Source organism: Hydra viridissima, unplaced genomic scaffold, assembly GCF_058129835.1.
Source record: "Hydra viridissima isolate aposymbiotic clone 2 unplaced genomic scaffold, HvirCarnegie_v1 scaffold_1, whole genome shotgun sequence".
In the NCBI taxonomy this organism is placed as follows: Eukaryota; Metazoa; Cnidaria; class Hydrozoa; order Anthoathecata; family Hydridae; genus Hydra; species Hydra viridissima.
The window spans coordinates 38,320,773-38,343,966 of NW_028324300.1; the positions used below are offsets into that span (position 1 = coordinate 38,320,773).

At 28.6% G+C, this 23,194-nt stretch overlaps 2 protein-coding genes and 1 pseudogene across 12 annotated transcripts in view; 1 reads left to right on the top strand and 2 right to left on the bottom strand.

The window, feature by feature from the left end:
• The first annotated feature begins 536 nt into the window (after positions 1-536).
• LOC145192227 (sperm flagella and cilia-associated protein 2-like) overlaps positions 537-23,194 on the top strand; it is a 51,143-nt gene continuing 28,485 nt past the window's right edge. For 4 of the 10 annotated variants that reach the window (XM_090085354.1, XM_090085370.1, XM_090085378.1 and 1 more), the window contains exons 1-3: positions 546-674; positions 7,049-7,122; positions 14,826-14,854. Coding sequence is in view for 3 of the 10 variants with exons in the window: in XM_090085338.1 (XP_089941464.1) it covers positions 617-674; positions 7,049-7,122; positions 14,826-14,854 (161 nt within the window). In the remaining 7 variants the exon portion in view is untranslated. Of the gene's footprint in view, positions 675-7,048; positions 7,123-14,825; positions 14,855-23,194 lie in introns of all 10 variants that reach the window. The other 6 variants (XR_016451851.1, XM_090085338.1, XM_090085343.1 and 3 more) reach the window with 3 other exon arrangements.
• LOC149894857 (uncharacterized) lies at positions 3,411-6,125 on the bottom strand. The gene is made up of 2 exons (XM_090085399.1): positions 5,824-6,125; positions 3,411-5,743 (listed from the first exon to the last, which is right to left on the bottom strand). The coding sequence occupies exons 1-2, from the start codon at positions 5,994-5,996 to the stop codon at positions 3,535-3,537; spliced, it is 2,382 nt and encodes a 793-aa protein (XP_089941525.1). The 5' UTR covers positions 5,997-6,125; the 3' UTR covers positions 3,411-3,534.
• On the bottom strand, positions 8,081-10,357 carry LOC149894858 (uncharacterized; annotated as a pseudogene). Its single transcript, XR_016449226.1, has 3 exons — positions 9,372-10,357; positions 8,931-9,209; positions 8,081-8,814 (listed from the first exon to the last, which is right to left on the bottom strand). The product of XR_016449226.1 is annotated as an uncharacterized LOC149894858 (transcript).

Below are 23,194 nucleotides of genomic sequence, written 5' to 3' on the forward strand. Positions count from 1 at the left end.
ATATATATATATATATACATATATATACAGTGGTGGCCAAAAGTCTTGGAACAACATATTTTATGTTATGATAAATTTTTATACTAAAAATAATAAACGATAACAGTAAAATAAATAAAAAGATAAATAAGTTCTAAGTATTTTTTTAAACAACATTCTCTTTAAAAATATACCTCAAACCTTCAAAATTTATACTTTAGATCAAAAATAAATTTTTTTGGTATATATATATATATATATATATATATATATATATATATATATATATATATATATATATATATATATATATATATATATATATATATATATATATGTATATATATATATGTATATATATATATTTATATATATATATATATATATATGTATATATATATATATTTATATATATATATATATATATATATATGTATATATATATATATATATATATATATATATATATATATATATATATATATATATATATATATATATATACTCACACACATATTTTTATATATATGTATATGTGCATATGTATTTATATATAAATACATATATATAAAGTTAAAAACAATATATAGTTTGATAAAGTTTCTGAAAGATCAAGTAGATATGATACCGAGGTGAAATGTCAGATATACTTTGTAAATGGTTGAATGAAGATGTTAAGTTGAGTAGAAATGTCTGTAAGTTAAATTGTAAATTTTAATTCATTTGATATTTTTTATTTTAAATAATTACTTTTTTTTTTCTAGTTTTAAATGATTGTTTTGATATTTATAAAAACAGGTCTATATAGTTTAAGACAGCTTAAAATTTTGAGCGGTTTTAATCTGTAAAAATATATTTTGAAAGTTCAGCTCTATTCACAAAGAAGTTTTAAAGAAATCTGATTATAGCCAAATTTTTACAATTTCAAACTCTTTTTTATCAACAATCCTTATCAAAAAGTATAGTTTACCTAGCCAGTCATTTCCTATAACACTAAAATTAAAGAAAAAATTACCAATACAAATTAGGAAAATAATCTTTAAGCTAAGATATACCAGTTACAAAAATTATAGAAAAAATATATAATTATCAAAGAAGATGAAAAAAAAAATTAACCTAATACTAAGAGTTAAGCAGAAAATTGTCAAACGCTCTAAACCTTGCAAACCTGCCCACAAGATGTTGGAAATCATGTTTTTTTTTTAAAATATTTTATAGTAAGTGTTCAAAAAAATGTTTGTTAAATTAGAAAACATAGTAGTTTTATTTTAAAGTAAAGTTTGGTTGTGTATGCAGTGTAACATTTTTATTTTTAATATGTAAGCATATATATTTTTAATGCTTTTGTATATACATATGTATATACACATATATATACATATATATATATGTATACATATATATGTATATATATGTATATATATGTATATATATATATTTATACATACATACATATACATATTGTATATATGTATATATATGTATATATATTATATGTATATTCATATATGCTATAGATATGCATATATATGCATGTATATATATGAATATATATATATTTAAAATATATATAAATATACATACATATACATGTATACATACATATATATATGTATTAATATGTATATATACATACATATATGTGTACATATTTACATATACATATATGTACATATACAAATCCAGGGAGCTTGGTGGCCACTAAGTTTTCTCCCAAATATCTGGCATGTTTTTTCTGAGCCACTCCTAGGTTGTTCTGACTTTTGGTGTGGGAACCCCATCCTGTTGGTACAAAATGTTTTTATCAGGGTCAAAGTTAGAGATAATCCAAGATTTCAATGAACATATTTGATTTAGCCCTGTGAATTAATAAAAATGGGAGGCATCTTCAGGCCATTGGAGGCCACAACTTCAAAAATTATCATACATGCAGAATGAATTGAACTTGAACCTTATAGACTCTGAAACATTTTCTGGCTTTTAGGTGCTAATGTAGCTATCAGTCATGCTATTTGATTCCATTGTAAAATTTTTTTCATCTGAGGACAAAGTTGTTAATTGACATTTCCTAAGGAGAGACAAGAGTTTCTTAATTCTCTTCTCTCATTTGGTCTTGACTTCTTCAGTAATGAGGTTCCTTTTGGATCTAACTCTTGGCTTTAAGGCAATATTTAACAACATTTCTGATTGCGTGCTCACTCACAGAGTTCCTTAGTCATTTTCCTCATGACTAGATTGTGCTGAATTTGGCCTTTGACTGCTCTAATAAGTCTTGATTTCCTCACTGTCTTTATCTTACCACTCCCTGGTTCCGCTCTGCAACTATGCATTATATATATATGTATATGCATACATACACACACATGCTTGTGGTATATATGTATTACACACACACACACACAAACACATACGCACACACACACACATATATATATATTGCATACATTTGTATATATATTGTTTAAATATACATTATATATATATATATTAGACATGTCCAAAAAACAACTTTTTTAAAAAATGTCTGAGCACAGCTGCTAAATGTGTTCTATGTAATAAATTAATACTAAATTTAAAAAATTTTTGAATAAAAAAAATTTTTAGGGGTCGCTCAAGACCCTTAAACATCAGACGAGTCCCTAATATTTTGAAAAAAAAAGTTTTTTAAAACCATATCATGTTGGGTCTCAAAAGAAGTGAAATTTTATAAAAATTTCAAAAATAATAAAAAAAGTTTATAAAAAACACAAATTAAAAAGTTTATTAAAAAAAACTTTAAAAATATGCACTTTTTTATTTTTTGTTAAAAAACGATAGTTTTTAATTTATAAAATTTGAACTGGTAATTTTTATATAAAATAGTTAAATATATATATATATATATATATATATATATATATATATATATATATATATATATATATATATATATATATATATATATAATAGTTATATATATATATATATATATATATATATATATATATATATATATATATATATATATATTAGGGTACGTCACTTAAAAAAAAAATGAGCAAAGAAACTTCTAGCATCAATATTATAGTGCCAATATGTATAATAAATAAAAATTCGAAAAAAAAATTTGAAAAAATTTTTTTTTACCTACCGGGGAACTGGTTCTTTTGTCACCGTAAAATCGTAAATTATCCTTATATCAGAACGTAAAGTTTTCGAATTAAAAAAAATTATATCTCAGTGAACATCTGTGAACTTTTCATTTTATTTATGTATAACACATGAAAAAAACTAGGGAAATGATTGGCATCGAAAAACCAAGTTTAAACTAGGGCCGACGAGCTGGGAGCCCGGGGGGTTACCAGATCTTTTTTATTTTTTAGAAATATCAAGTAATATTAAGTAATAATAAAAAAATTAGAAAGAACAAAAAAATTATCTACCTACCAGGGAATTTGTTTATTTTTAAGATGTCAGATATGAAAAAGAAAAAAACAAATGACATTAATATTAACCATTTGTTTGGCATAGTGACATATTCATATTAAAACATATTTACTGTATATATAATCAAATTCAAGTGTCTGTTAAAAAAATGTTTCTTAGATCTTTTTTAGAGTGCAGCTTAGGCATTAATAGTCTATGAGCCAACCTAGCCCTGACAAATCCATCTCTTCTCTCGAATCCACAAACAGATGCAGATGCATCTGTCACCTCTTTTACCGCTCTTTCGCAAGATTGTGTGTGTAGGGGAAAGTAGGGTGCTTCAAAAGGTATCTCTAAGAAATTGTCAAGATCTTTTGTAGGTATTTGACATGTAAATACAGGTTCTGATTTATCTTCTTTGTCCCAGTTGATCAGTTCTTGTATGGATATAGCTCCCAGATTGAGTTGGACCTTCTTCCTTATCCTGAATCGAGTGTCTCCATACTCCGAACTTTTCCGTATCTCTTTGATGGTTTTAATGGCAAATCTCCTAGATTCTTTATCTGAGCTTGCTATAAGGGAAAGAATCAAAGATTCAGAATGAGCAAAATAAGCTCCATTTTTTATGTAGGGAGTAACAATTTCTTTTATCTCATCCTCCTGTTTTCTTAGCAGCCTTAACAGTGTTACTATGTGTTCCGGGGCCTCAACAATACTGTGTTTCACTTTGATTTTATACCACATGTGAAAATACACTTGAACTACCCATTTTAAAATTAAGTGAAATCTTCTTAGCACATCATCAGTAAAGCCATGGTTACTCATATGGAGAAAAATAATCGCTTCGCCAATAGTAAGCCATCTGCTATGAGACAAATTGCCACATTTAGCCATTTTAAGATTTGGGTCCATCTTGCCTGTAGTCAAACATGTAATCAGTTTATAGCAGAGAGCTGAATCTGTTGACATTGAACTTAGAATTTTTTCAGGGATCTGGATTAATGGTTCCAACTGCGCAATAGGTTCAAATGTATCAAGTCTTTCCATACTGTTTACTTTTAAAAGAGCTTTTCCAATTGGTCCAGTGAAACCAACATTTGAATTGGTAGGTCCATCCAGAGTGACAATAATGTGCCTCAAAGGAAGCTCATTGCAATGTAGCATACAAATAGACCAGAAACACTTTCTACCTAACAATTGTTCAAGATTTGTCAACAAACCTCCATCTTTCCCTGAACCAGTTACAGCGTTTGTTGAATCTCCTCCTATTACTTCTAGAGATTTATGTACTCCCCGAGGAACCATCCAGTTAAATAGTCCAATAGCTGCTTGTTTAGCAGGCTTATTAGGAGGTATTGCCTTCATGGGTGTAAAATGTGTAATATAGTGACCATCAGGTTCAGAAGTAACAGTAATGTGTTCTTCTTTTACAACCCTTTGATGAAATCGTTTTGTTACAGGATTGTGCTTTAAAACTCTGGTAAAATCTTTTCTGCTATCAGCAAATATACCTTTGATAGATTGTAATTGAAACTTCATTTCTTCAGATGTCTTTGCTTTAGTCATTACTGCTTTCCTAGCCCTAAAAACTTTCTTAGGATCTACAGCCAAATAGGACATTTCAGGTGTTAAAAAGTTACCAAGAATAAGGTCTTGAAGAAAAGCTGAAACTACTGCTGATGTTGCAGCTGGTGAAATATCAAATCTCAAAGAAGCTTCAGCAGTATTACTAATGGACAAAAAATTTAGTTTCCATTTATCTGTTGAAGCAGGTTCATCTTCCATTTCTATTCTATTTGAATTATCATCACGTATGAAAGACTCAACATAATCTTTACTTTTTGAAGTTTCTTCCTCTTCTTTTTTTCTAATTTGTTTTTCTAGACTTGACTTTCTTTTCAGCTTCCTCTTTTCTAAAGAAACCTGTCTAGTTGTTTCCTTAGTATCTTTACAAGTCATTTGATATTTTGATAGTGACCCCGTTTTTTCTCTTTCAGCTTTTAACCAAATAAGTTCACTTTTTGGAATCTTATTTTCCCTCGGACAAGTACACTGAATATGTGCAAAATCTAGACAACTATTTAATTTTGAGCATTTTTCATTACATAAAGTGATTTCACATTTACAAGATGTAATGTCAAGCAATTGATCTAATTTAATTTCCCATGTAGAAACAGTTTTTTGGGCTGCTTTTCCTCTAGAAATTTGACTAAACTTATTCCAGGCTAATTCTATTTTTTGTACCAAAGATATCTTGTTTATTACCACAGGAAACTTGAAAAGAGCATTCGATCTTGTCCACTGTTGAAGAACCAAGTCTGCTAATTGTACACTAAGTTCTCTTACAGACATAAGCCTCCTTAAAAATAAAACAAAGTGAATACAAGTAAATACAAACAATATTTCTGCAATCTTTAAATTTAACTTTTCATTACATACTTGTCAATATCTTTTTCAATGAGCATACTTTCTTGTATTAAAAGACCCTTTCTCAGGATATCTCTAATAGTAGGCACTTCTGAAGGATTAAGATCATTACTTCCACCCAAATACAGTGAAAATTTTGACTCTTTTTTATCCAAATTGAATCTAGTAATTTTAGGAGCACTCATTCTTCCTATTAATATTAAATAAATACTAGCAATTAACAAAACTGGAAATCAACCAAACCGGAAGTAAAGTACTTTTGTACCGCATTTTCTTGTATGAGGTACATAAATGCACTTACGGAAGTAATTTATTTCCAGTTTTATTGATTGCTAGTATGAATAAACAAAAACATATGGTTAAAAAAAAATATTTCAGAATGTGATGTATTGTACTTTTTCCAGAGTACATAAAGAATAGTACATTAGTACAGAAGTGTGTATTATGTACATTGTGCGCAAACTACACTTTTGTATTAATGTAATAAACGTAGAAAATAATGCGCACTTCTGTACAATGCAATAAATGTAGAGATAACTGGTGAATACAAGTAAATACAAACAATATTTCTGTACAATGTAATAAATGTAGAAATAAATATTTAAAAATAACCTACAACTTTTCCGAACTTTGCATTTCTAAATATACAGGGCAGACGACACGGTTCTCAAAGTTGGGGGAGTTGTGGGGAGCACAATCATCAACTACTAATAAAGGTCCTCCATATCTAAAAACTTCAAAACCTTTGTAAAAAAAAAAATTTTTATAGAAAAAGTGAGGGGGCTTTATAGAAAAAGTGAGGGGAGGGGGCAGTGACCCCTTGATCCTCTAGCGTCATCAGCCCTGGTATAATCTCAATTTTTCAACGCCAATCATGTTACCTTTTTTTTATTATTTGTTAGACACAGAGAACATCAAAATCGAACTAAACTCACTGAGATATGACTTTTTTAAATTTGTGATTTTTTACAATCTGACATCTTCCTAAAAGAACGAGTTCCCCGGTAGGTAAAAAAAAGTTTTTTCAAATTTTTTTTTCGAATTTTTATTTATTATACATATTGGCACTATAATATTGATGCTAGAAGTTTCTTTGCTCATTTTTTTTTTAAGTGACGTACCCTAATATATATATATATATATATGTTTATATATATACACATATGTGTTTGTATTTGCTATATGTGTGTATATTTAAATATTATTTGTTTAACGTAATTTTCTTTTTAATTTTAAGGTCCTTTGAATTTGGAAGAGTCTTTCGCTAATGGGTTTCTAATTGGCGAGTTACTTTCTCATTATGGGTTGCAGGTAAACTTTTCAAGTTACTATATTAATATTTTTTACTTCATAATTGCTGATTAGTTGATATCTTTGTTTCAAGAACTTAAGAAGAAAAATTTAAACATGTGTAAAAACAGGTCTGAGGGGAAATTACCCAACTTCATTTGCAATTTAGCTATTTAGCAATTGCTACTTACACTCTTAATTTAAAATAAATTTTTATTTAAAGATTATCTTGGGTGTTGTTTTAGCTTCTAAACCTGTGGTTCAATGTATTAAACTATTATATATATGAAATTTTGTGTCAAAAATGAAGTGTAAAATAGTCAAGTTTTTCTTTTCTAATTATACATCTTAAGTAAATTACCTTAAAGTATAGTTTGTCCAGAAAGTTTACATGAGGTTAAATTTTTTATGATATTGGTCTAGTTTTTTGATAATGAAATTGTCAAAACAAAAGGTTTTTTAAAGTTTTTTATTAGGTAATGTTTAGTTAGCTTTAATTAACAAAATAAAAAAGTTTATATATATATATATATATATATATATATATATATATATATATATATATATATATATATATATATATATATATATATATATATATATATATATATATATATATATATATATATAATATATATATATATATATATATATATTAGGGTGGTTCAAAAATAGGTCATGTCAAAAATTTGAAAAGAGCCCTAGCTTATGATCTGCCTTGACCCCAAAATAGTACTTAAAATTTTTTACAAAAATTTTTTTGATCATCGGAAAGGTCCCCACAAAGGGCAAAAAGGTCAATTTTTGCCCCGTTTTAAGAAAAACTTTACCCCGCTTGTGGGACCCTTAAATTTTAACCAATTTTAAAAAAAAATTATCCAATAACATGGTAATGAGTTATACAACTTAAGTTTAAGGGGCTCTTTTCATAAATATTTTTTTAAGTAACTTTCAGAAGAATGATAAAACATTGAAAATCATCAAAACATAAAATGTTTTTTTAAAAAAAATAAGTATTTGTTTGAATACAATAAAAAAAAAACTTTACCAATACAAAACAAAAACCAAACATTTACAAGTGTTTCAAAAATAAAATGGATCAAAAAGTAGATATTAAATAATACTATTGAGTGCAGCTTTGGCATGATCCAACTTTTTTCTACCATTTCGATTTCGCTTGTACACATGAGTAAAAAGAAACGTATCTTGCCTTTTCTCTTCTGAATGTGCTTTATTAACAAGTTGTTGAACTAATTTGACTGTTCTTTCTGAACAATCATTCACAACATCAAGATTCATGATGGCTGTTTCAAATTCTTGATAGAAATCATTTAAAATCCAATACTCTGCAGGAAGCTTCATCCATTGAACCTCAGCTTTTCCATGACCAAGCATGTCAAATATAAGCCAGGACTTCTCTGTAACTAGTGGAACTAAACTGGGAGGCTCATCCTGTGAAAAGTTTAAGTTCTTCAGAATGTCTTTATCCAACACCTGTCTTTCTAAGGAATACTCCTCTATAGAGGGTCGTTTTAGACCAAATAGTCTCTTAGCCATGTTGCTACGTTCTTTACATTTCTGATCTGCAATTGCTATAATGACTAAATATGGGTCAAGGTACCAAGTATGTCGCATTATGGATTCAGAAACAGCTTAAGCTCCAGCTTTATTCAATTCCTCAAACCTTTTCATCTGCCAGTATGCTTTCATATCCTAATAGTTAAGGGTTAGATTTTTCAATGTTTAATTTAAAAATAAATAATATACCTACTTTTTGTATTTATTCAAAATTATATCTTTATTTTAAAACAATTATTCAGACCGTGTACCTGCGTTGGAGCAGCTGAACTTAGCTCCGCTCTAAGAAACCATTCAGTGTAAAAAATGGAAAGAAACTTTGTCATTTCAGTGATTTCATCCTTGCTCTCTTTATTGATTTCAGGGATTTTTTCCATAAGTAGAAACAGTTTTAGGTAAAATAAACTTTTACCCATGAATCTGGCATGATGAACAGCTCCAGGATTGTGAAGTTTAAACCTGTCAGTGTGTGACAGTACCATCAATATAAGTTCAGCCAATTCTTGATAATCTTTACGAAACTTTCCATCCTAAACAAATTTTTTTTCCTAAGTTATAATAACTAAAATTACTTACTACAAATTTGTAAAACTGGAAAATTATATGTGAAGTACTACTTTACTATACTATTTTTTGGAAATAAGAAGAGATAATTAGATTTTAAATTAATTTATAAAGCTATTATTACTCACCTTCTTAAAAACTTTAGTGCTAATTATATATCTGCAAAATTGAATAGCACTCAACCTTTGTTCCTTAATCCAGGAATCAACAGGAGTTGATAATCTTTTTAAATCTTGATTTTCAGTATCTAGATCATTCCAATGGTTCTTAAGAAGTTTAAATAATTTATTTTCTGGTCCTGAAGTATGACTACTTGGATTAAGCTCCCAAAAATGGGTAACATGACGCTCAAAAATATGGTGTCGACATGCAGTTAATAACATAGGGCGCTGTAAGTGCACAATGATTCTGCTACAAGCTCCTTTTGCTTTACCTGTGTTGGCGCTAGTGGTATCAAAGCAAAGACACTGAACTTTATCCTCTAATCCAAAGTTAGAAATAAGTTCTTCTATAGCTTCTTTTTGGTGTTCTCCAGAACCTGAGTCGATTACTGGAATTCCAAGTAACTCGGTTTGTCCTTTAATCCTAGCAAGAACAGCTAACCTATCTTTTGAAAACTATTTTCCTTCAGTAAGTTCTTTCACAATTTTTCCATCAAAATGAATTGTTATCAGAGAATTTGAAGATTTAGAAATGCTTTTTATATGGTCTCTGATTTCATTTGCACCCATTACCACAGCATTCTCTGCTGCTCTGTATGATGAAGATTTAGAGCATACAAACTCAGACATGCATCCTCCAGAATTGACAATAATACTGCTAAGAATTGCTGTATGTTGATGTGGAGTTAAACCCTCTCCAACTGCTGTGTGAGCAGTACGGTGCAAGATATCCTTTGGTAGGTTGACAGAATTGGTAGGATCAATATATGACTCAATTTCAAATTCACTATCACTTGAATTGCTTTTATTGGTATTAAAAGAACTTAATGAATTTTCAGAATCAGTATCTGATACATTGTTTAATTTATTATAACTACATTTAGATTTATACTTTCTTTTTAATGAATATTGAAATCTCTTATCCAATCCCCCTAACTTTCCTTTCCATTCCTCTATTTTTTATTTTATTTAAAATCTTTTTTGTTCTTTATTCAAAACAAAAATTGTTCAGCAAAAAAAGTTATGTTTTCAAATATTAAGTTATACAAAAAAATTGAAATGTAAGATATTTTGAAAATACCCACTAAAAACCCGCTTTTTGCTGAAAAAATGAAATTCTTTGAATGTTTATTTTTGAAAAGAGCCCCTTAAACATAAGTTGTATAACTCATTACCATGTTATTGGATAGTTTTTTTTTTTTAATGGTTGAAGTTTAAGGGTCCCACAAGCGGGGTAAAGTTTTCCTTAAAACGGGGCAAAAATTGACCCTTTTGCGCTCTGTGGGAACCTTTCCAATGATCAAAAAAATTTTTGTAAAAAATTTTAAGTACTATTTTGGGGTCAAGGCAGATCATAAGCTAGGGCTCTTTTTAAATTTTTGACATGACCTATTTTTGAACCACCCTAATATATATATATATATATATATATATATATATATATATATATATATATATATATATATATATATATATATATATATATATATATATATATATATATATATATATATATGTATATATATATGTATATATATGTATATATATATATATATATATATATATATATATATATATATATATATATATATATATATATATATATATATATAGATGAATGAGCAAGATATAACTATTAGATTTGGTTTTACAAAAGGTGGTAATTAAATTTTATAAAATTGAATATACTTGAAAAAACTTTATAAAAGAACAATAAATTTGCATTTATGCATAATTAAACGTAGCAAGGAACAAATTTAATCAGAAGCATGCAACAACTTTTTGCAATTCTGCTTATATCTCTGATAATTGTTGTTTCAGATTTTCAACTGAAGTTGTTTTATATTTAGCAAGTTTTCCATCAATCCAGCTCCATACATGCTTAATAGGATTTAAATCAGTCAATTGAGCACACCAGGGAGTAAATTTTTAACCTTTCTCATTGAACCATTTGAATGCAAAGTATGAAGTGTGGCACTATTTTGCCAGCTGTTTTAAACACTTTTCTAGAGTATCTTTATAGCTATATTGATTGATTCTTCTGGTATATTTATTGGTTAGATATAGGTTTTTGTGAAAAATACATCCCTGTATTATGCCAAGTTCCACCTCCTTGTTTCCTTGGTATAAAGTGAGATGAATGCTTCTTTTTTTTATCTTTAAACATACAGCTTTACTTTGTGACTTAGTACCTCAAAATTAGCCTCATCACTAAAAGCTACCAGAGACCATTCTTCAACAGATCAGTTGATCCTTTTTGACACCATTTCAATTGTTTTAGGTTATCAAAAGTGGTTCTTTAATGACAATATATGATTCTATGCCTTTATTAAGTGCTACCTTTCTCACTGTTTCCTTACCAATTGTAACATTCTTTAAAGAAGCATTGAATTCTCTGATTAAACTACAAATGCTTATACTAGAATTTGATTGAACCTGCAAAAAATGACACTTTTATCTCTTTCAGTTAACTTTGAATACCTACCAGAATTTTTGACAGTCTCAATTTTTTTAAACTTTTTAAACCTATTTTGAATGCAGCCCTCTGAAACAATGACTAATTTTGATTAGTTTCCTTTATTAAAACCAACAATTTGCCATTTAATGCTCTCAGGAATACGTTTCTTGCCTATTTGGCCAAAGTTTTACCAGATCAGATTTGGCATTGATTATTTCAGAAATTATTTAATTCTTCATGAAAATTTTTTTGGTAAGTTTGTAAATAATTAATAAATAAAAAACATTATTTTCAGAGGAAACAGAAATGGTACAGATTATAATAAAAGTAACAAAATTCATTTAAACTTATTGGCCATTTATTCCCAGGAAATTAACTGGTAATTAACTGATTAGTTATCAATGGAAGAGAAGTAAGTTTTGAAAATGCACAAAAAAGGTGTCAATAAATAGAGAAACTCTTACTTTTTTTAACAAAAAAAAGGTATTAAAATTTTTAGGTTTGACAATTTTATCATCAAAAATCTAGACTAGTATCTAAAATTGCCCTCATATAAACTTTCTGGACACACCGTATATTTATTTCAGAGCATTTCAATACAATTAAGAGGTCCCCCAAAAGCTTTGAAGTTTTGAAGAAACAAACAGTTTCATTGAAAGATTGTTTTGATTGACCATTATTAAAAAATAACAATTTTCAAACCAATATTGATCATGTACAATGTGCAGATGTGTGTTCTGAGTTATTCCCATTTAAATGTTAGTAAAGTATTGCCTTAAATAATTTATTTGTAATAAAAATCTAATAAAAGTACCATAAAAATATGAAATTATAAGCAATTGCTAAATTTTACATTATATGAAATGTATATTGAAAGTTAGTGTTTATGTCTAAATATTTAAACAATATGTTATTATCACCAAGAAAATTTATTTCAAAAAATATTCCAGAGGCAAAAAATCTTATTTACTGCCTTAGCTGGATTTAATTGCTATTTTGTAACTGTTAGCAATCATGTGAAAAATGTTGGAGTTGTTAGCTCTGGACCCAAATAATATGAATATCAAAGTACCATCTTCAATCCTATTGTTCAACAAAATATTACTAACTCTGATATCTGATGTAATATAAAACTTTTTATCACTGCAATTTTGCAAAAACTCTATCTTTAATGTATAGGTAACTTTAGCAATCTCATATGCTCTGTGAGTGGCACTAGGCTTCCTGATTGCAGCTTGACTTTCCATTCCCACTATTAACACATTAAACTAAAGTTGGGTATTAGTAAAATCTTTAATAGCATCTAGAACCATAATCAATAGGATTAGTTACATTACTTGTACTTGACTCAATTCTAACCACTTTTCTTTAAATTGTTTTAAGATTAGTGTTTTCTAGTCCAGAAGATGGCCCAAAACAAACATCAAACACTTTTGTTATCTGAATTTCAAACATGGTGTCAGTATGCTACTTACAAAAGATTTTATCCAAGTGCTACTTATATACTAACTAATATATAATAATAATATATAATAACTAATATAGTACAAACACCATTAATATATCCACTATTGAATGCAATAGTTTTAAACCAAATTCCAGGAACTGAAGAATTGCAATTCCATGATTTAAGATGTTTGAAAACTATCAGCTGCTGCATGATACTGGTTGTAATCTTCTCTAGTGATATTTGGTAACAACTTCCCATCCCAATTATCTTTGTAAGCTCAGCAGCTTGTTAACAACAGAGTTTTCTGTGTCAATAAACAGTGCTTTTAGAAAGTATTATACTAGATGTTGGTTTCCCATTTCATTAAGTGATGTAGCTAGAATGATGGTGGATTTATGAATGCCTATGTTTATACTTTAAACACTGGTGCAGCCTTTAAAGATATAAAGTGCGTATGTCTGAATGCAGTAGAGTGATAGCAAATTCTTTATCAGATTTTTCATTTACACTTTCAATGAAATAGTCTTGAACTTCATCTTCTTGATAATTATCTACTGTTATTGTTGATAATGTAGAAAAAAGTGATGTTTCTCTTGACATGTGGCACTTTGTTAATGAATTGCTTAATCCATTTAAACTAATTGATCCAATTTTTGAGTGCCATTGAAACTTCAGAAACTCTGTCTTCATTTTTATCAAAATATCACTGTTTGCATGATTGATTGATTTAAAAAAGACATAGCTTCTCTTTGAATTGTTTTTTGACTTGGCCAAATAAGGGGTCCAGAAATAGATTCAAATCAATACCCTATTAGCTAAATGTTTTTTAGCTTCTAGTATTTTTTTGAATCAATCATCTAGAAAAATAAAAAGATAGAAGGAAGATTTGTATAACTATTCATGTTTAAATCAATATCTAAGCATAGTTATCAGTCTTATACAAATAATATAGTACTAAATTATCAACACTAGAAAATAATTGAATTCAAGCAAAAGATATAATATTAAACATTTTTTATTTATTTATCATAAGTAAATAAATATAAAATATAATAGCAATCTTGAAAGTAACTAAAGTTTTGTAAAAAATCAAATTTAAATATTTAAGAATTTTCATATTGTTGTATGTAATAATCTGAACATGAAAATGTCAACAATTTAAAGCATTTTGGAGACCTGTAGAGTTTTTCCTAATTGGCTACAACTTTGTAAATTTCCTAATTTTACCCCAAAGACACATTTTAGAAGGTGAGGACGAAACTTATAAAAACAAAGAATTTTTCATATTAGTACATTAGGTGATTTAGGGTAATTTAGTTTTAATAACATCTTACTTGTTTCATCTTTGCAGAGAAATTCCTTTTTATATATTTTTTATATATATTTCTAGTACTTTTTTTTTATTTCAAGCTTTGTTAAAAAAAAAAATGTTAAAATACTGATAATATAAAAAGGAAAAAAATAATTATTCAATATTTAATTATGCTTTTTACAAAATTTAAAACTTTTTTAGGAAAATTTTACAGAATTTTCAAAGTCATCGTAAGTTTTTAAATTAAAGTTCTTTTATGTTTGTAAAAATTCTTGATTTTTCAACTTTCATTAAATATTTTTTCTTATATCTCAAAAAAAGAAACATGTTTAATTGCTATAAAAGGAGTTACTATTTATACTGAAAAGTTATTTCTAATGAAATTGTGAAACAATGCTAGTTGTACAGTTTTTTATTGCATGATTTGTGGAGTTTGGCTGGTATTTTTAATTGCATCCAATGTTTAATGTTTCATTGGAGACATTAAGAAATATTTAAGTATTTCCTTCTATAAATATGTCTTCTTTTATATTGAAAATTTAGAGTCCAAATACTAAACACTATGTGAGTATATTCTGGTATAAATGTCTTCTTTTATATCAATTTGTTATTGTGTCAGTGACAAAATGGATCCATGACGCTACATTTTTTTACAATTTTTATAGTTTGAGTTTCAAAATAAAGGGCTATAAATTATATAAAAATAAATATAAAAATACATATAAAGTAATAAAATACAATAATATATTTGAATTATAAAAATCATTAAAAAGGGTAGTTATAAAAAGTAAAAATTATGGCAGTTGTATAGTTGTAGTTATAATATGTTTTTAAAGTTGAAGCAAAAAAAAAGAAGATATACACTTTGAACTGCAAAATTAATGCACCACTTATACATTCTGATTTATTTTACTTATTGTCATATTATCATATATTTTGAAAAACATATTTAGAATAGAACACATAAAGAGAATTATTTTGATATTATAATAAATTTGACTTTGTGCATGATGAAAAAAAACTAAAGCCAAAAGTATGGTTTGTTTAACAAAATAAAGTAAAATAATTATTATTGTTATGCACACAAATACAACTTCTTTTGAAAATTATCAATAACTAATGTTACCACCCCCAGATGTTATTACAGCCTAACAGTGCTGTGGCATACTTTCAATTAGAGATCTAATTGTTTCTTGAGCAATATCTTGCCATATGCAGATTTGACTTTGTTGCAGCTTGTCTAAGCTGTTAGGTGATTGACTTCTAACTTTACATCTCATTATGTCCTGAAGATGGTCTATTGTATTCATATCTGGACTTTAAGCTGGCCATTTCAAAACTTGAATATTAACATCATTTTAGATATTCAGTAACAATAAATGCTGTATGTGGTCTAGCATTATCATGCATAAGAAGGAATCCATCTCCAATGTAAGGTGCAAATGATAGCACAAAATATTCTAAAATGTCTGCTATGTATTGTTGAGAAGTCAGATCACCACCATCAGCAATAAAAAGCTTTGTGAGCTATAAAAAATATCCCGCCTCATACCATCACTGAGCCCCCCTCCATATAAAGTAGTTTCTTAAATGTTATAAGTGAAGTCTCTTTCATTTGGTCTTCTGTTTTTTTTGGTCTTCTTATTTGGTCTTCTTGGTCAGTGATCAAAACTTACAAGACAAAACCTTGTACTCCTGAATTTTTCTGACCTAACCCTAACTTTTTTGACCCAGAGAAATCCTCTTGGGTGGTGATAGTGGACACCTAGTATACTTCAAATATATAAAATTTGAAATGGAACTTTTGTGGCCGCGGAAGAAAGTTGCTCAATTCAGTATTTAATTAAACATCGCTCAAACAATGGTACATGGTTAAAATCAAGCATTTTATCCTGAATTTTATAATTACAAGTACAAATTTAGTAATGAAAATATCTTAATTATATATCAACAACACTGTTAGATTGTCTTTACATATTTTTTTAATTTCATATTATTTTAAAATATGTTTGTTGTTGTAATCAACCAAGCAATTTCTCAAGCATTCTCCATATTGAGGATAATCAACGGAGCATTTGAAGCATTGCCAGTGTAGACTAAAACCATGATGAAGAGCCTCTGTTGATTGTTCACCATAAATTCCAAATGAACAGTTTTTCTTTGAATAAATTGAGTCACATGATCAAAGACGGCGTGGACTTTTGGTGTGACTGTGACACCTTCCAAATCATGACATGAGTCTTTAAACTTTGATATCTTGTCTTCATAGATCCAGACATTTTCCAAAACAAGCTTTGACCACTAGGTCAAACTTTCTGAGTGTTTCAATAAATAATATGATTTGAACAGCTGATTGTTTCTCTGCAAACTGCTACAAAACATCCACATTGCTCAAGAGTTTTTTTACAAATGAAATGAACGGAAAATTTTCAAGCAATAAAGCTCACAAAATTAGACCTTATGCTTTGTATATGACTTTTAAGACTTGTCCATTAAGCTCCTGTATATCAAAATATAACAATAGTAATAATGATAACAAAATGGCTAAAAAAACATATTGAAAGTATTGATAACAATAATAATATTTCAATAATAAATGTAGCAATAAGCAATAATGATCATGTTTAATGAAATCATAAAAATCTTTATCAAAATAAATAGATATGATGCATCTCTAATAAAATAGAGTATTGGTTAATAATGTTAAAGTAATAATGCAGGAGCTCAGTTGCAAGACATGATTCAAGCAGCTATTTACAAAAGTAAGCAATAGATCATTCTTTACGTATTTTTATTCATTTCATACTTTACCATACTAACATACCACATTCTAAAAAGCCAATATTGTTCTTGGCATACATCAACTTTTTTCAAAAAGTTTTGCTTGTCTGAAGGTGTTAATTTATTTTCTCACTAGCCAAATATCAGGTATTTTGCATGAATGAAAGACATTTAATCATATAAGTGTTTGATAATTAATTTCATGCAAGGTATCATCATTATTAATCAATAAAAAGTCATTACCTGGAATGACTGGAAATGGCCTTCATTTGGGCATTACCTGGAATGACTGGAAGTGACCTTCATTTGGGCAATGTTGCAGATGAGGCAAATACAGTTTGATGAACAAAGTACTTTTTGTTGGTTTGGTAGTGGAAAAATCAGAGAGCTGTGGTCATCGAATCTTTTCTCCATTTTCACATCTTTGTATGGCTGTTCTACAGGTCTTAAAAATAACCCAAGGAATCTTTGAATCATCAAAATCAATGGATATTTGAAAAACAGCAATGACTTTTTCTATACTGTTTGTTGTAAGCTTTTTAGAAGCTTTTTCATGCACAGAAAACAAACATGTTTTCTACTTTATTCATGATCTCTTGGTTTATTAGGCATTTAAAATGAACTTGCTGTAAAGTATCATTATTAAAGTTTAAAAGAAATAAAAACAACATTGCAGTCAGATTAACTTGTTAGTTTACAACCAGCTAACATGATATTAGCTTTACTACTCTACCACTCTGGCACCATAAAGTGAAGGGTTTATTGTTAGAAAAAGTTATTTGCATAAATAATAAATTACCTGTTTAAAAAATATGTCATTTAAAATTTGTTATATAGAAATTAATTGTAAAATTTATGAAAATGAAGATAACTTAATTATTAATTTGTTATGACCAATAAACAATAATGATGCAGCAAGCACAAGAGTAGGTATTAAAATAATGATGCTAACAATAATCTGATAAAATTATATAGTAAGACATTTTGAAACCAATTTTCTCCCATGGATGCATTAGTTCCATTTCAAAGTTTATATATTTAAAGTCAAATAGGTGTCCACTATCACAACCCAGGAGGTTTTCTCTGGATCAAAAAGTTAGCATGAGAAAAATTCAGGAGTGCTTGACTCTACTGTAAATAAGGTCTATCCCCAGTAATGGTTTTCCAAATTCATATGCCTGCTTTAGAAAGCCAGTATGCTTATTTGGTGGTCTACAGACAATCTGGAACCAGTAGCTGATACCTAAAGGTGTAAATTTGAAGCACAAAGTCTTCTTCTAATGGTATTTTTACTAATAGCAGTTCCATGAATCTCAGCACGTTGTATTTGGAGATTTCATGCAGTAATGAACTGTTCTCTCAGTTTTCAAAACATTAAAAGTTGGTCCTCCACAACAGTGGTAGCTCATGGTCTGGTGTGATCATTAGTCTCTGCAAACCTTTGTAGAACCCTACCAACTATTGTATTAAAAACTCCAAATCTTCAACCAATTTTGTGATTTGTTAATTCTTCATTGACAAACCAACAATTGCAACACATTCATCATGATTAAAATTTTGTCTAGCACATTTCATTGCAAACAGATGTGTTGCTCAAATGACAGTTATCTTTTGAATTATTAAAAAAATTTAAAACCAAAACATACTTTTCTTTTAGAAGTGATGTTTAATTATAGCAAAAGCATACCACTTATGAAAAGTTGCTATAATTTTGAAATTAGATTAGGGAAATGGACTAAAAGCTACAAAAGGCATAACTATAAACATTATCATTTTTGTAATTGATAGATTGGGAAAAAAAAAAAAAGTTTTTCAAAAGAAATTGGAATGTATAAGTGTTTTACTAATTTTGTGAATAAGTGTATAAAGATTAAAGCAAAATCTTTAAACTTCCTAAATATGTCAAATACAAATCAACTAGCAACCATGATATGACTAAAGAATAAAGATTTACCAAACATGGCAAAACATAGATATTTGCATACTGTATAAACAGTCCACCATTTGGGGTAGTTGCTTAAATGACTGAAACCCTGCCAGTATTAGCTGCAGTATTAAAAGTCTACAGTATACTTAAGATTTACAGTTGCCTAAACAAAAGAAATTTGCATAGTTTTGATGGTATAAAAGCCATCATTTTTATTTTAATAATATTATCTTCAACTGCTTTAATTTGTTACATTTAATAAATTTATTCTTAATTTGAAAAAATGTTCAAGATCATTTTTAAATATTGCATTTCACTAATAGTTTAAGCATAAGATTTTTTTAATAATTTTTTTGATTACACACACAAAAAATTGACCATAAAGGTCTTTTTTTTATCTATGACTGTTGATTCAACAAGTGAAGACGAAGGTGTGTATAATTCATTTATTAGATGGACTTTCTTTAAATTGTAAATATGTAAAATGGAATATGTTGACAAAAAAATCTTATCAACAATTTTGTACAAATACTGAGGGTCATCATTTCAACAATGGATAAAATATATTTCAAGGGTTTAAAACATGCACCAATTGTTCTATATTTCAATTAACTCATGCATATTGCAATTTTATTGAGAGACAACCTGCTTGAATTTGATCCTCCACAACAACCTGTAATGCAAGAACTTTTATATACATCGGAAATGCAACTTTTTCTTTTAATGTATATTACAATTGTTATCTAAATATCTTTTTCCTCATGGACTTTTGCATCATAAATAATCACACAATGTATATGGAACATCTTTTATAATAACTATAGATATTTTTCTCTAATACAAATAACTTTTTTCATTTACAGAAATAAAATATATACTTGAATATATATTTCAAAGTATTACTATAATAGCGTAATATACATTAATTATTGGATCCGGTAACAGTTCAAAAGCTGTAATCTAAATTTCTAATCTAAAGAAAATTACTTCAAGAACGAGTGATCACACTCACTGAATGGAAAAAAGAGGTTTATTTGTTGAGAGCAGAACAAAAACCACAATCTGCGCTAAAGCCTAATCATATCCCTGTAAGAATGTTGATAAAGCAGATAGCAGCAGAATACACCTGAGAATATACCTGAGAATGCAGCACCTGAACCCTTGCTTGCTAAATTTGCAGCCATTAACAGTGAGGCAGTTACAAATGTTCAAAGCAATCAAATGATTGCCAAAAAAGAACTTATCAGTTCTCATAGATCCAGCTACTACAAATGAGCCTATAGAACTTGTTAGAATGAATAAAGCTAATTTTATTAAAGACTACAGTGTAGTTGTCCTACTCAATCTTGAGCTCAAAAAAGAGCCACAGATGTTTATAACTGCAATCATTACAAAAGCTGTTGATATAGTCTACTCATTGATGCAAAATGTAAAGGATGAAATAAAATTTAGTGTTGTTTTATTTAGTTTATCAAATTCGATAAATGAGTTTGTACATCAGTCAGATTAGAAACTTAATTGCTGTATATTGCTTGATCTGTCAACCAGGAAGTATCAACAATCCCAAGAAAGCTCATATATAAAAACACCATCACATCCCAAAAAGAATGTTTATAAATATTGAAAATTCTCTTTGCAATATTTTGTGTAGAACATGGGCAACATTCAGACTGCCCAGCAAATTATTGGGAACAATTAGGTTGACTTGATTTTGATAAATACAAGTTTCCAGTAAAAAATTTTTATATCCCCAAGTTTGGGAAACAAAATGGTTCTGTCTCAATCAAGCTATTTTGTTGGAATAAGGGTTTACACTTATTGTAGATCTCAAAGAAGATTGGTTTTGCAATATATATATATACTACTTATCACAGACAAAAATGATCCTGATAAGAACTATTATGTAGGATCAAAGATCTAGTATAAATCTTATACAAAATCAGTAGGTATGAACATAGAAAGCATCCTTACCACTAATGTCTGCATGTATTTCCTACTGAATGTTTACTCAAATCTCATGTGGAGGATTGTAAAGGTGTAACAAGAAAGTGCAATGCACTGAGATGCCAAAAGAGGGTGAAAATATATTTAAAGTTTGTTAATTGCAAGCAGATGTGCATTCTCTACAGTGTCTATACTGAATTTGAAACACTAAATCATCCAGTGAACAAAATTATTTTGAAACTCTACTTATCAGATCTCGAAGCAGCTATTACTATGCATTAATCTACAGTGATGGAGTGATCAATGCACCAGTATTGCACTATGGTGATAATGCTGTGCACCTCTTGACAGCATTTCTTTTAAGGTGCCCCACACAATGAATGCAAACTGAAGCTATATATCTATCTTTATAGAACTAAAGTGCCAAAGGTCTTCCACAACCTTCAAGGGTATGATGGTCATCTAATCATGTCAGTGCTGAGAAAATACAAGCTCTAAATGATGAAGTAAGCTGCATCCTGAATAACATGGAAAAATACACAAAAAAACTATTAATGAGCTAGAGCTGTCCAACACTATTGTGTAAACCCTTATTCTAACAAAATAGCTTGATTGAGACAGAACCATTTTGTTTCAGTTCTTAAACATCTTGCCAGACACGCTTGTAGCAAAATTACAGACAGAATTTAGAAATAACTAAAAAGGATTGCTGATGAATGGAATTGTTATACTGCAAAAGTATTGATGTGAGTACATTGATAGTTATGAAGACTTTAACAAGTCAGAATTCCCACCAAAAGGAACCTTTCAAATCACTATTGTATATTCAGCAATAGACACCGAAATGCACTTGTTTATGGAAAATGGTCAAAATGGTATTGAAAAGATTTTCCAAAGCCAACAACCCACTGTGCCCACAATATGACTGCTCAAAGCCTAATAATTGGATCATAAATCTCAATTCAAATAATCTATATGGCTAAGCTATCAATCAGTTGCTACAAGTATGAGGATTCCAGTGAAATAACCTGATTACCTAAGATTACCAATAATGAGGCTTTAGCTACTCCTGATGATGCAGAATATGGATATATTGTAAAGGCTGATATTGAATACCCTGAATACTTGCATGAAGTTTATAGTGACTATCCACTGGTGCCCAAAGCAATGGTTATGCCTAAGACCCTGATTAGTAAATATCAATATAGTTTACTGAATGAACTGGGGGGATAGATTCATCAGGTGTGTAAAATTGGTCCAGAATCTATGCAAAAAAAATGTATGAATGGTATGATGTACATGACTGTAACCTTACGCTTTATCAAACACCAGGTATATCACAAAAATCCATTGAACAATCAAGTTCAGGCAAGCAGCCTGGATAGCATCATATATTCAGCTGAATACTGATATATAGCAGCCTGGATAGCATCGTATATTCAGCTGAATACTGATATATAGCAGCCTGGATAGCATCATATATTCAGCTGAATACTGATATATAGCAGCCTGGATAGCATCATATATTCAGCTGAATACTGATATATAGCAGCCTGGATAGCATTGTATATTGAGCTGAATACTGATATATAGCAGCCTGGATAGCATCATATATTCAGCTGAATACTGATATATAGCAGCCTAGATAGCATCATATATTCAGCTGAATACTGATATATAGCAGCCTAGATAGCATCATGTATTCAGCTGAATACTGATATATAGCAGCCTAAATAGCATCATGTATTCAGCTGAATACTGATATATAGCAGCCTAGATAGCATCATATATTCAGCTGAATACTGATATATAGCAGCCTAGATAGCATCATGTATTCAGCTGAATACTGATATATAGCAGCCTGGATAGCATCATATATTCAGCTGAATACTGATATATAGCAGCCTAGATAGCATCA